This window comes from Centruroides vittatus, unplaced genomic scaffold, assembly GCF_030686945.1.
Source record: "Centruroides vittatus isolate TY-2023 unplaced genomic scaffold, ASM3068694v2 contig_352, whole genome shotgun sequence".
Lineage (NCBI taxonomy): Eukaryota > Metazoa > Arthropoda > Arachnida > Scorpiones > Buthidae > Centruroides > Centruroides vittatus.
Genome location: NW_027122175.1, coordinates 1,504,581 through 1,518,303, shown reverse-complemented (window position 1 = coordinate 1,518,303; position 13,723 = coordinate 1,504,581). Strand labels below are relative to the sequence as shown.

Sequence of the window (13,723 nt, the reverse complement as noted above, 5' to 3'; positions counted from 1 at the left end):
ATGGAAAAACCTGTTTTTACTACGATAGTTATGGAATGAAACCAACTAAACCGAAAATTATTACATTTGTTAAACGAAATTCCAGAAATTGCTGTTGGAATAATATTGTTCATCAGAGTTTATATTCGATGAATTGTGGATTTTTCTGTCTGTATTTTCTATATAAAATGAATAGAAACCAATGTTTAAAAGAACTGAGTAAAACTGATAAATTTTATAATGATGAATTTGTAAAGAAATTTGTCGAACAACATCTATATTTGGCACGCCCACCGACTATAATGTATAATCAATGTTGTAATTCAATGAATAAAAATATTTAAAATATAAAAAATTGTTTTATTTTTCAAAAACATACAGTTATTTAAAATGCAGTTATTGCCAGAAACCTGTACAAAATAAATAAAAAAATATATATAATCATATTTACCAATTTTTATATAATAATAATAATAATAAAATGTACTTACCTTGCTCGATCATAAATGCTTTGTACGAAAAAACATCGCATAAGCTGCAATGTTGTGTAAACCGGGTGTGGAATGGGCAAATTTTCCCGTAAAATAACGCATTTGGTGGCATACATATATGCGGGTATATTTCATGATGATGAGGACATGGCCTCTCTATATTCCAGTTCTTCGGAGCATGGCAATAATGCGGATATATTTTAGTATGATAGGGACATGGAACTCGAATTTTTGAAGATTTGGGCACTCCCCGTTCTTCAAGATCAAAATACGGAATATTCACATTGTATATTTCTGAAGTTAAGTTCAAGTAATTTTTTTCAATTTCTCCTCCTTTATAGTAAAAAAATTTATATTTTAAAAATAAATTATATAAAATTTTGCACACATTATCACTTTTTTCCCAATTTCCGAAATATTGTTTTTCATATGCTAAATATAAACCATGTAAATAATTGCCAAATCTTACATTTTTTTTATTAGCAAAACTTAAATCTTTAAAAGTAATTATTTCATTATAAAATTCAATTTTTTGATATTCATTCGAGTTTTGTGCCACAAAACCAAGTTGTCTGCATAACGTATTAAACGGTAGGTCCATGCCATCTATTGTGAAAGCTTCAAAGTCTATAATTACTCCGACATTATCCCTCCATACATTGCAAGGGTTGAAATCTATTTTATATTAATATGAATTAAATAAATAAATAAATATACATTATTTTTAAATATTATATTTATTACTCACATCTTGAATATGAAGTATTCCAATCTAATGCACCCGAATCCAAAGTACCGAAATCTAAAATATTTTCTCTATTTATTATATTATTAATTAAATATAGATATATAAGAAAAATATACTTACAATTCATTTTTTAAGTCGGATTTCTTATAATGTTTCCGGATGCGTGAATGAACATTATATAGGTAATTTCAGGGGGGGGGAGTTGGAGGGGAGGGGGGAGGTTGAAGGAGAGTCTATGAATTTCCTCCCCCCTGGCTGCTCATACCGCTTTCTTCTCTTTCCCGTCTTTTCCTTTCTTCCCATCTTTTCCTTTCTTCCCTTCTTTTCCTTTCTTCCCTCATAAAATGCAAGTAACCGTCTAATTCTTCTTTATTTTCTTCCCCCCACTGAATATATTCGCTGTCTTCTAGTTTTTCTTTTAAAAATATTTTTTCCACAGATGCCTGTATATAAGTTACCTTGTTATACTTTTTTTAAATTTTTTTTTTTTTTAAAAAAAAAAAAAACTTACTTGTTCCTCTCTCATCCGTATGATTCTGTCGCATTCTTCCTGCTCTTTTTTTTCAATATAATCATCATCATCTTCTTCTTCTTCTTCTTCTTCTTCTTCTTCTTTCTTTTTTAGTTCTTCTTTCAATCTAGATGCCTGTATATAAATTACTTTGTCATTTATCAACAATTTTTTTTACCCCCCTAACTTGTATTCCCTGTTTGTGAAAGAGTTCACTTCGATTATCTATTATACTCTATATTTATTTAAAATCATAAAAATTAAAATCTAAATTATAAACTATATTATTTTAAATACTACATACAGGAGTAACTGCATCAACTTCACTTCGATTAATTAAATCCATTATACTCTATATTTATTTAAAATCATAAAAATTAAAATCTAAATTATAAACTATATTATTTTAAACTACATACAGGAGCATCCATAGTCTTGTCATAACTATCTCCTGATGGCTGTTAAATAAAATATATTTAAAATCATAAAAATTAAAATCTAAATTATAAACTATATTATTTTAAATACTTACTTGGGAATCTACATCAATTACATTATCTTCCTGTTAAATGAAATATATTTAAAATCATAAAAATCTAAATTATAAACTATATTATTTTAAATACTACTTACAGGAAAATCACTACTTCCTGCTTCAAAATTTGAATTTCCTCCTGTGGCCTGTTAAATGAAATATATTTAAATACTATAAGAATTTAAATCTAAATTATAAACTGTTATTTTAAATACTTACCATTGCTTTGAAATTAGTATATCTTTCTTTTCTGAATATCTTTTCTGAGATTTCCTTTACTTTTGCTTGTTTGATATGGTTGTTTTCTTAAGTTTATCGCAGCTTATATTGTGCACGCTTGGGTTGTTTTTTTCCTGTAAATTCAGTACACACCCAACATTCTTGACCAACTTTCTGCAGACCCCACCCAAGATATAAATCTATTTCATAATTTAGGTCACAGCTATTAAAAATGTTGACTCCACCAAAGATAGAAATCTATTTCGTAAGTATAATTTATGGTCATATAATTATTTTAAATTCTCAACCTGCTTTCTACAACTGCCACACCCGAAATTAAATATATTTTTCCTTCAAAAACATGACCTCGCCCAACTATTTCGTAAGTATAATTTATGGTCATATAGTTATTTTAAATTCTCAACCTGCTTTCTACAACTGCCACGCCCGAAATTAAATATATTTTTCCTTCACAAACATGACCTCGCCCAACTATTTCGTAAGTATAATTTATGGTCACATAGTTATTTTAAATTCTCAACCGGCCACGCCCGAAATTAAATATATTTTTCCTTCATAAACACGGCCACACCTAAGATAAAATCAGTTGACCACGCCCTATTATTTTGTATAAAAGCTGTAACTCCAGATTGAGAAAAATATCTTCTACAAGACTTCCAAAGACAACGAATAAAGCATCATGTCGTCTGCTGATGGTAATATTATAATTTTTATTTAAAATATTTTTAAATGTTAAAATTACTTAATAAGTTAATATTACTTAATAAGTTACTTAATTACTTAATATTTATATAGAATGTGAATTTGATTTTAATATGAAACAGAATGTGGGCAAAAAAAGAGGTCCAAAACCTAAAAATGTCGAAGATGAATCAAAAAAACAAAAGTTTGACCTAGACCTGTCTACAGATACTGCAAAATGTTCTAAAATTCGGCCATTTAAGATAAAAGTATGCGACAATCAAACAATGGAAGTCATCGAATTCAAGTCAGTTTGGTATATATCATTAACAAAAATGAAAGGGAATTATCCGCCCAACAAGTATAATATCAATGTTAAGGACTTTAAATTATATAAAAAAGCTTTCGATGCAATGACTGAACATTTAGATCAGAATGTTTAATTTAAGGAAAAAAGCTTTTAGAGGGTATGCCAAAACTTATAGGGCTTTTATTTTAGAAAATATAGATCCAGCTGTCTGTTTTGAAAAAATAACATCAAATATTTATGATATTTTAGTTAATGATAATTTTGTTTGTAGAAGGAAATTTTTAATTAATTTAAAAACTAAATTTTTAAAATATAAAGAAGATGATATTATAGAGTATCAAGATGTATATTTTTCTAGCCATGTTGAGCATATTTTGTCCTCATATATGATTGGTGAAAAATTACGAAATGCATTTGATACAATTCTAAATTATATTGAAGAGTTTATAAAATATGGATCAGGGTGGATACTAAAAGAAATTATATTTATAGATGTCAATATTGGGATATATAAAAATGAAATTGGTGGCTGCGGCCATATTATTCTTCCTAAACATCTAGTTCTCAAACGTTGTGTATTAAATATAAAGTGCTCAGATAACCAATGTTTTTTATATTGTATAGTTGCACATTTATATCCCTCAACTAGTAGTAACAGAAATTCTATTTATTTATATAGAAAATATTTAAAATATTTAAATTTAAACCGTTTAAAATTTCCCATAAATGTGAAAAATATTCCCACATTTGAGAAAAATAATTGTCTAAGTATTCATGTATATGGGTATGAAAAGAAATTAATTTATCCAATCTATATAAGTAAATTTCAATTTGAAAAAGAAATTAATTTGTTATTGTATAAATCTCATTTTTTTCTAATCCGGAATTTTAATAGACTAATGTCTGATAAATCATCAGCAAGAAAATTTTGTAAACTCTGTTTAAATGGTTTTGAAAGAAAAACTACTTTAAACGATCATATAAAATTTTGTTCTAATCATAAATATCAAAAAGTATCTACTCCAAAAGGAGACAATACAATTGTAAAATTCCACTCACATGAAAAGTCATTATTTCATGCAATCTGTATATATGCAGATTTTGAATCAATTTTGGAACAGGTATCTTCTGATGAAATAGACCCTAAAATAAGTTGTACTAAAATTGTTGAAATTCATAAACCTATATGTTATTCCATTATAATTATTGAAAATGAGGATAAAATAATATATGCTAATTTTTATTGTGGAGATAATGTTGTTAATAATTTTTTAATTGATATTCAAATGCAGCTGAATAATTTGTTAGATAAAATAAATCGCAATGTTGAAATTAATTTAAATACTGTTTCCAATAATTTTAAACATTTGTGTCATATTTGTAAAAAAAAATTTGGTGATAATGATCTGCGTGTAATGGATCATGATCATCAGACAGGTCTTTTTCGGGGGTGGGCCCATAATTGCTGCAATTTAAATTACCGACTAAAAACGTTTATCCCCATTATATTGCACAATTTTTCAGGTTATGATTCGCATTTAATTTTTAAAAATATTCCCTCTAAATTATTTTCAAAAATCAAAATTATTCCTATAAATTCTGAAAAATTTACAACATTTTCATTAGATTATTTTAAATTTATTGACAGTTTTCAGTTTTTAAATTCTTCTCTTTCAGTTTTGACTGACAATTTAAAAAATGCAAATTATAATTTTCCAATTTTTAATCATTTTTTTCGTCGCAGCAAATATAGAGAATTATTAAAAAGGAAAGGAATTTTTCCGTATTCCTATTTTAAAAATAAGCAAATATTAAATGAAATACAACTACCCCCAAAAAAATGCTTTTATAATGAATTATTAGGAGAAAATATTACAGATGATGATTACAATCATGCTCAATTAGTTTGGGATAAATTTAATTGTAAAACTTTCAAAGACTATTTAAAATTATACCAATATGTTGATACAGTATTATTGGCAGATATATTTCAGAATTTCAGAAAATTAAGTTTAACATATTATAATTTGGATCCTGTATATTTCATAACTACGCCCGATTTAACATGGAACTGTGGTTTAAAAATGACTAAAATCCAATTGGAATTATTTAATGATTTAGATATGTACCTTTTCATTGAAAGTGGAATTAGGGGCGGAATAAGTTTAGCGGGAAAAAGATTTGCAAAAGCAAATAATCCATTAATACCCGACACATATGATAAAAATCAACCTCATAATTATATTCTGTCGATAGATGCGAATAACCTTTACGGATTCGTAATGAGTGCATATTTACCCGTAAATAATTTTCGATGGCTGCACAAAGATGAAATAGATGCTCTAGACATACCTAATATATCAAATAAAAATAGTATAGGATATATCTTAGAGGTTGATTTAAAATATCCTGAAATTATTCATGACAGACATGATAATTTGCCACTCGCTGCTGAACACACACATATCCCATACAATTTATTATCCAATTACCAAAAAACAGTCTTAAAAAAATTAAATTTAAAATATAGTAATAATAAAAAACTAATTCCTACTCTTTTTGATAAAACAAACTATGTAATTCATTATAGAAATTTAAAATTTTATCTAGAGGAAGGTCTAATAATAACCAAAATTCATAGAGTATTGGCATTTTCCCAAAGTGCATGGCTTAAAAAATATATATATTTTAATAATAAAAAACGGCAAGAATCGACTAACGATTTTGACAAATCATTTTTTAAATTAATGAATAATAGTTTTTTTGGCAAAACGTGTCAAAACGTAAGAAAACGTATTAACCTAAAAGCAGCCACGACATTAAATCAGTATCGCAGATATCTAGCTAAGCCATCTGTAGAAAATTTCAAAATTATAAATGATAACCTTACTATTTTTAAAATGAAAAAACCTAATTTAATTCTAGACAAACCAATTTATATTGGTTTTTGCGTATTAGAATTAAGTAAATTGCATATTTACGAAACATTTTATAAAATATTTAAAAATAGATATGGCAAAAACGTACATTTATTATATACCGATACGGATTCACTAACACTTCAAATATATACAAATGATGTATACGAAGATTTTAAATCATTCCCGGATATCTTCGATTTTAGTAATTACCCTAAAAACCATAAATTATATAACGAAGCGAACAAAAGTAAACTAGGATATTTTAAAGATGAAACATTATCGAAACCTATAATTGAATTTTGCTCATTGAAACCAAAAATGTATTCCTATATTTTCGATAAACAAAATAAGAAAACTGCCAAGGGAATTAAAAAATCTGTTGTAAAAACATTTAATCATGATAAATATAAAGAAGTTTTGTTTAATACAGAATTATTAAGGCATCAACAATATGGAATTCAAAGCAAAAATCATATAGTAACAACATATCTACAAAATAAAATTTCCCTTTCTCCATTTTATGATAAAAAATTTATTTTAGATAATGGAATAGATGCACTATCATTTGGGCACTACAATTTTTACTTTTAATTTTGCAGATTCCTCATCATTTCCACAATATGGCTTTATAATAGTATACAAAAGAAAATGTAGTTATATAATACATAGTATTTGTAGTAAAACTTACTCGTGTTTAAAACAAACATGTAATAAAGCAGCATCATTAAAATTACCAAATAATAAAATATACGAATGTAAATTTTTTGTAATAAATGATAAAATAACATTACCAATATTTAACAAATATTTCATAAAATGTAATTGTATGAAATGTAATATTTTATAAAATATAAATTTAATATTAATGTTTATAAATGTAATAATAAATATTTTATTTTCTAGAATTTGTATATTTTAAAAAATTAAGCGAGGCTGCTAAAATTCCCACTAAAGCTTCAGAGGGAGCAGCAGGATATGACATTTTTTGTGTCAAGGGTTTTGAAATAAACTCGAATGAACAAAAAATTATTTTTATTGATCTGGCCATCGAAATACCTAATAATAAATGTTATATCAGATTGGCTCCAAAATCTTCTTTGTCGCTAGATAACATAATAATAAATGCAGGCATCATCGATTCCGACTATCGTGGAAATATTGGGGTGATGATGTACAACTTTGGCCCCAAAAATATTGTTATTGAACGTGGAACTGCCATTGCACAAATTATCTTCGAAAAAATCTCACATCCAGTATTTTTAGAAATGGAATCATTAAGCGAGACAGACAGAAATGAACAAGGGTTTGGCGACTGTACCTTTTCTCAAAAAATAAATTTTGATGATTGTAAAGAAATTCTGTCTGATTCTGATACTGAAGACTATAATATTACTAAAAAAGTAGTTTTTGAAGACGAAATTACTGTATCTGAAAAAAAAGAAGATACTGTATCTGAAAAAAAAGAAAATTTTGGAACTCATAATGATCATAACTACTTGTAACAAAAATTAAATATTTGATATTATTTTGTAATGTACTCAAATATAATATATGTAATCCTCATTTTATACTCAAGAATGTACACTCTTATATGTATACATAATATGTACTTGAATAAAGCAGCAAATAATATAAAATGTTTTATAAATTAAATATTTGATATTATTTTGTAATGTACTCAAATATAATATATGTAATCCTCATTTTATACTCAAGAATGTACACTCTTATATGTATACAGAATATGTACTTGAATAAAGCAGCAAATAATATAAAATGTTTTATTTCTTTATAGCCGCTACACCAATTGACTGGAAAGCTTTCTCATCTTCGGCTATAGATGAAACCGTTATTCGTCAATTTCAAAACTATGTCCACTGGGATACAATTAGTCGACGACGTAATTTATCTGAAGAGTTTATTAGGGAATTCGCGAATAAATTAAATTGGAACCACATATGGAAAAATTACAAATTTCTACCCTCATTTATTATGGACCATATTAACTATGCAAAATGGGATTTAATATGTCAATATCAAATATTAAATGATCATTTCCTTACAACTTTTTTCGACCATCTTGATTGGAATAAAGTAGCCGAACACCAAATTCTTTCGGATGCTTTTATTATTGGCTACGTACATAAATTTGATATTAAAAAACTCTTAAAATACCAACAATTAAAAACCTCAACTTTACGTCAAATACAAGACTTCCTAAACTGGAATTTTGTTTCCCGTTATCAAAAGCTTGACCAAGAGTTCATTGACGAATTTCAACGTCAGCTTTCTTGGTGTTACATTATAAAATATCAAAAATTAGATCGTAATTACATCATTACCCATCGTGAAAATTTATTCCTATACTTAATGGCAGAATTGTGTCTTGGTTTAGATAAACTAAAAGAAAAAGTGGATACACTTAAATTGTAAAATTTAAATGATTTCTCTGTATTAATGAAAGTAAAAATAAAAAATCTTTTAAAATACTTTCAGTGTCGCATTATTAATAACGTAGAATAATTGCAAAAACACCAAACTTATTACATATAACACTTATTTACCTAAAAATTACTTATAAATACAACAAATTGAATTTACTTGACAATTTTTGTGATTCGTATGTGTCATTTGACTACTACTAATACTCGTTTTTATATAAAAACGAGTATTATAAAGGATTACCTGACCCTTCCGGTGCGAAAAATAATAAGGACAAACATTACTGTACGGGGGGGCCTCTAAAAGACGGAAAGAGCCCTGGACCATTTACTATTTCAGGCCTTTTTAAATAGTATACTCTAACAAAAGGCCCTGCTGAACCCATTGATAGGGTTTAAATGTATCACTCTTTAAAAATCGCCAAAAAAAATTATCATCGTTGAGGTTTCAATTCATTGTTGATAAGCTTTTGGTATACTTAATCTGAAATTACAGTAGGCATCCAGGTGACGCGACGATTGCGTTACGTTGTTACTGTATTACGTCACAATATACTGGCTCACGTAACGTAATGCTTTGTGCGAGTACATAAGTTTCAACGAAGTATTACTACGCGTAGGTTGTACGTAGTTTATTCTTGAGTAGTTCTACAAAATCGGGGAAATTCATCCTAAATTTTGAAATGTTTTTAACATGGGCCTACTGGATTTAGGACTCTTCTGGTTTGTTACACATTAAAAACTTTTATTTTATATTATTTGTTACTTTGTTTTACATGTTTACACGGAAAATATCTAACAAAAGGTGCAATCCTTGGTGTAATCTTACATTTCTGTGGTACGTAATGAACAAATTGTAGAGGCCAAAATTTGTCTCTCTGTCTTCTAATGGCAAATTAATCTTCTTCCCGGTCTTCATTGTTTTACAAATTAAATAATTCAAAAAGACGAAAAATTTTGTTATGGCGGATGTGATCTAGCTTAGCTAACGGCAGAGAGAGAGAGCCAGTTTCATAAAATCTGAATAGAAAGCATGAAAACACTGCAGAATTCGTAAACGAAGACGACGTTCGAAATATATTACAGTCACGGTTAATGATAACTAACGTATTTTCTGTGGAGGAAATATCATTAAGGTCGAGTTGGAATTCGAACCCCATCCAGCCCACCCACAGAAGTTTTGGTTAGCAGTTCGAATCGGTGCATGGTTTTCCATCTTCCACTCACGCTGCTCGGTCCCATTGTGGATCTAAATTACCTGTAAAGGGCATAAATATTTCCCCATGCATACACATAATGTACAGTACGTAATCAATCTCGTAGAACAAACTAAATTGTCTCGTGCCGTTTTAATCAGTTATAAAAAAAATTCATAATGAAATCAATGCAGAAACAATTTTAATTCAAAAAGCCAATTACAAGAGATTGTAAAAAATTCATTAATTTTTCATAAATGTAGTTTAAAATATTCAGACCAATCGATTTTCCGTTCGATTCCGTGTAACATTCTAATGTCGAAAAACCTTGGGCCTGTAAACATAAAAGATTACATTAAATATTGTGCCGTAAATATAATGAAAACAATTATATTTACTTGTAGAGGTTGTGAAAGTCCTTGATTATTGCACTATTCTGTCTGTTGCGACCAGCAAACATCTGCCTTCGTCTTCTTTCTTTGTAACCTTTAAGAAATGTAATTACGTATTTCTTGTATTATTTATGTATATCTTACTATATTACTGCATTATACATCGTTAATACTTACAGTTTCTAAACGTTCTGCGTATTGCTTATGACAAGAAAAGACGTTTTCGAGGGTTTCAACTACCTAAGATTAAAAAAAAACAAATATAAAAATTTAATAAATTAAAGATATAGGACTATATATCTAGCCTTTTTAAAAACTTCTTTACAGGATCGAGGTTTTCAAATGCGCACGTGCCTTCTATATAATCGAAGATGGAAGAGAAACCGAGGCATTCCATATAACCACGTACCTACAAATAAATGCTAAAGATCATTATTGTAATTAAATTTACGTGATTATGTGATACATGATACAATATTTACATGAAATAGTTTTACATGATTTAATGAGAGACAACTCACCACATCTCTGCTTTCGTCACTCATGGAATCGTCCAGGCAATCGGCGAACACGGACAACTGATCTCTAGATAATGCTGCAGTATTCACATTTAAAAGATTAAGTTTTTCAATAAATTATAAATTAATCAAAATTCTATAAATGTCATTTTTTATCGTTTACGCCATAATAAACCTAGAACTCCTCCCTACAACGGCTTGCAACGTCGTTAGAGGTGCTAAATTAAAGTGACTCTTTACTGCATAAGCAGTTAATTCTTACCTTGGAAATCTTCCGTAATAAACGTTGTGCATAATATAAAACATTAATTTATATAAGTTAAGGTATATAGAGCCAATTTTTCGAAAAAAAACCGGAAAAAGACGATCGACAGTAAACATTAAAAAAAAAGAAAAAAAGAAAACAATTGGAAAGAGTTTCGGCCTTATTTTGGGCGTTGGATCGCTCGTATTTTCCCTCCCGTTAAGCTTTTTGTTCTTTTATGACAATTCTTTTAGCCCACCTCGCTTAAATATTTAGGACTCATCATACACTAATGATAAGGCTTTTAAATTGCAATGTTATTAGGGGAGGACGGGCAAGTTCGTCAATTAAATTCTCTTCGAAACAAAATAAAAGGAGACTCTCTTTAGAGGCTAGACAGTTGAGTTTTAATGACGGCTTGTTGAGTGTGGTGTCTGTGTTGTTCTCCGACAAGCGTAGTTGAAATATCAAATAAGTTGTCTGTTTCATTCAATTTCTTATAATATTTTGCTTCCATTTATATAGAATTGGCATGTTTTGTTATAAGTTATTTTTCCTGTTAGAAGGATAAAACATTAACTTATTCCCGTGACCAGATCATGGCTTGGTGCCCTATTCTCAGGGTTCCACTTAAAGTTTCTAAATCATGACATTGGGGCATCTTCGGCAGTGTTGCCGATCTTGTTTCTGATTGTGTTTTGCTACGGTTTATTTTGGCCGCAAACGACAACAAGCGGAAGAAATAACTGGATTCAAAGCCACACCAGAAGCCATTGCTAAAGTTAAAAAATCTGGAACTTGCAGAAGGGATTTGGAGAAATTGGATTGGAAGTTCAGTAAAGAAAAGAGGCAGAAAAGTCCTAAAGAACCGGAAAATAACGATTAAAATACTTATTGCATATATTGCAATAAACAATATAGAACTACCCAGGAAAAGTGGATTATGTGCCTCAAATGTAAACTGTGGGCTCGTGTGGATGTACAGACAGTGCCAGATTTAACAATCAGGGGGCCCTGGGCACAAATACGGTGGGGGCCCCCTTTAAGAGTAAGCAAATTTGATAATTTAGAAAATTTACACAAAATACTGCACTTTCAAATAGATTTCAACTAGGAAGTTGTAAATTTCATTTAAAAATAAGGTTATTGTAAACATACATATATTTTATTGTGTAAAACTAATTATTTTAATTTAACTGAAAAATACCTATGTGAAATTTTTTCCCGAAATTTTCCGATGTTTCATAGGTTTTTTCCCGGGTTTGGTTTTCTCTGCCTGTGGCCCCCATGATTAGGCCACACTAGACTGTCGCGGTAATAGAAAAAAAAATTATGTTTAAACATAATTTTTTTTAGTTTTGTGGGGGCCCCTATTTTGTGGGGGCCCTGGGCACAGGCCCCAAATGCCCTTATGTAAATCCGGCCCTGTGTACAGATGTGGAAAATGAGTTAGTTCAATTTATTTGCGATATGTGTGTATTTTCGAATTATATTTTCAATCTTTATCGCTATTATTTAGTTTTATCAGCTTTAATTAATTTTTAATTGATTATCATTCGAGAACTTATTTGCTCGTTCCGTACTATTTTTATATTTATATATTTTAATTTTATTTCGTCTATTTAATTTGCTTCTTAATGCTATATTTTGAAGTTTTATTCTATTATCTTTAATAATTTAAAATCCTGATCATTGATGTGTGGCATGATCTAAATATTTAAGCAAAAAGATAGGTCGAACCATTTTTATAAGTCGTATGAAGGATTTTTGCGTAAGGGGTTTTAATAAATTACGTGTTCCTAGTCGTTTTTGCTTGTCGACCCTATTTTCGAAATTCAGATTTAATTCCTACCGCTGCGGAAATCCGGGCGACCGAAAATCTCCAGGAAATTTTCAGGAGTGCTCAAGCCCTCTCCTTCACCACCCGGTCGCCACCCATCGTAGATGTGCACGAGCACGCAATGAGTATGACTAAACAAACAGGCCCTGGTAATTAATACTAACAAAGAGGAAAGAGAAAAAGGTAGAAAAGTATAAGTTATACTTACCGCAAATGTCACGAAATGATCTTTTCACAAACGAGTTAGCCAAAGTGCAACTAACATACGCCATAAGAAGGATGGATATTGCGATTTTCCTCATGATTTTTCACGTAATAACACAAAAAAACTATTTTAATAAGTGAAAACGAATTCGAAGCGATGAAAATTCCCCTCTTTACGGAAAAAAAACTAAAACAATTATATATATGCACGAGTGTATTAATACCGATAACGAGCAAAGGAAGTTTTTATCTTAACCACTTAAACGATCGAATCCGGATGCAATTAATGGACTTTATTTATCGAAAATAGTTTCATGAATAAAATGTAACGTTAAAAATAAACATTTTTTAGAAATTGTATTCTCATTTGCAACGATTCGTCCCGAGACATGAGTTTTCCGCAATTTTTTATATTGACAACGAGTTAGCAATATGATCGTTATTCGCATCCTATACCTCATTTTAATGTTCG

The 13,723-nt window shown here is 29.0% G+C and overlaps 3 protein-coding genes and 1 long non-coding RNA gene across 6 annotated transcripts; 1 reads left to right on the top strand and 3 right to left on the bottom strand.

Annotated features, from left to right (window-relative positions):
* Window positions 1-318: 318 nt before the first annotated feature.
* LOC136974686 (uncharacterized) lies at window positions 319-1,284 on the bottom strand. Of its 2 annotated transcripts, none has more exons than XR_010880679.1 (4): window positions 1,219-1,284; window positions 940-1,145; window positions 471-803; window positions 319-389 (listed from the first exon to the last, which is right to left on the bottom strand). It is a non-coding gene; the product is annotated as an uncharacterized lncRNA (long non-coding RNA). The 2 variants fall into 2 exon arrangements; XR_010880680.1 differs by having other exon boundaries at window positions 471-764.
* A 166-nt stretch (window positions 1,285-1,450) lies between these two features.
* Window positions 1,451-2,653, bottom strand: LOC136974685 (uncharacterized). The gene is made up of 6 exons (XM_067269626.1): window positions 2,484-2,653; window positions 2,363-2,410; window positions 2,262-2,291; window positions 2,149-2,187; window positions 1,730-1,864; window positions 1,451-1,661 (listed from the first exon to the last, which is right to left on the bottom strand). Exons 1-6 carry the CDS (start codon window positions 2,484-2,486, stop codon window positions 1,452-1,454), a joined length of 465 nt encoding a protein of 154 aa, XP_067125727.1. The 5' UTR covers window positions 2,487-2,653; the 3' UTR covers window position 1,451.
* A 394-nt stretch (window positions 2,654-3,047) lies between these two features.
* LOC136974667 (deoxyuridine 5'-triphosphate nucleotidohydrolase-like) lies at window positions 3,048-8,053 on the top strand. 2 transcript variants are annotated; one of them, XR_010880675.1, is made up of 2 exons: window positions 3,048-3,199; window positions 7,016-7,195. XR_010880675.1 is itself a non-coding variant. In XM_067269609.1 (2 exons), the coding sequence occupies exons 1-2, from the start codon at window positions 3,184-3,186 to the stop codon at window positions 7,916-7,918; spliced, it is 615 nt and encodes a 204-aa protein (XP_067125710.1). In that variant the 5' UTR covers window positions 3,060-3,183; the 3' UTR covers window positions 7,919-8,053. The 2 variants fall into 2 exon arrangements, 1 of the variants encoding a protein (XP_067125710.1); XM_067269609.1 differs by lacking the exon at window positions 7,016-7,195 and adding an exon at window positions 7,320-8,053 and having other exon boundaries at window positions 3,060-3,199.
* Window positions 8,054-10,238: 2,185 nt separating this feature from the next.
* Window positions 10,239-13,465, bottom strand: LOC136974684 (uncharacterized). The gene is made up of 6 exons (XM_067269625.1): window positions 13,256-13,465; window positions 10,967-11,040; window positions 10,771-10,854; window positions 10,623-10,685; window positions 10,452-10,539; window positions 10,239-10,387 (listed from the first exon to the last, which is right to left on the bottom strand). Exons 1-5 carry the CDS (start codon window positions 13,347-13,349, stop codon window positions 10,477-10,479), a joined length of 378 nt encoding a protein of 125 aa, XP_067125726.1. The 5' UTR covers window positions 13,350-13,465; the 3' UTR covers window positions 10,239-10,387; window positions 10,452-10,476.
* Window positions 13,466-13,723: the final 258 nt, after the last annotated feature.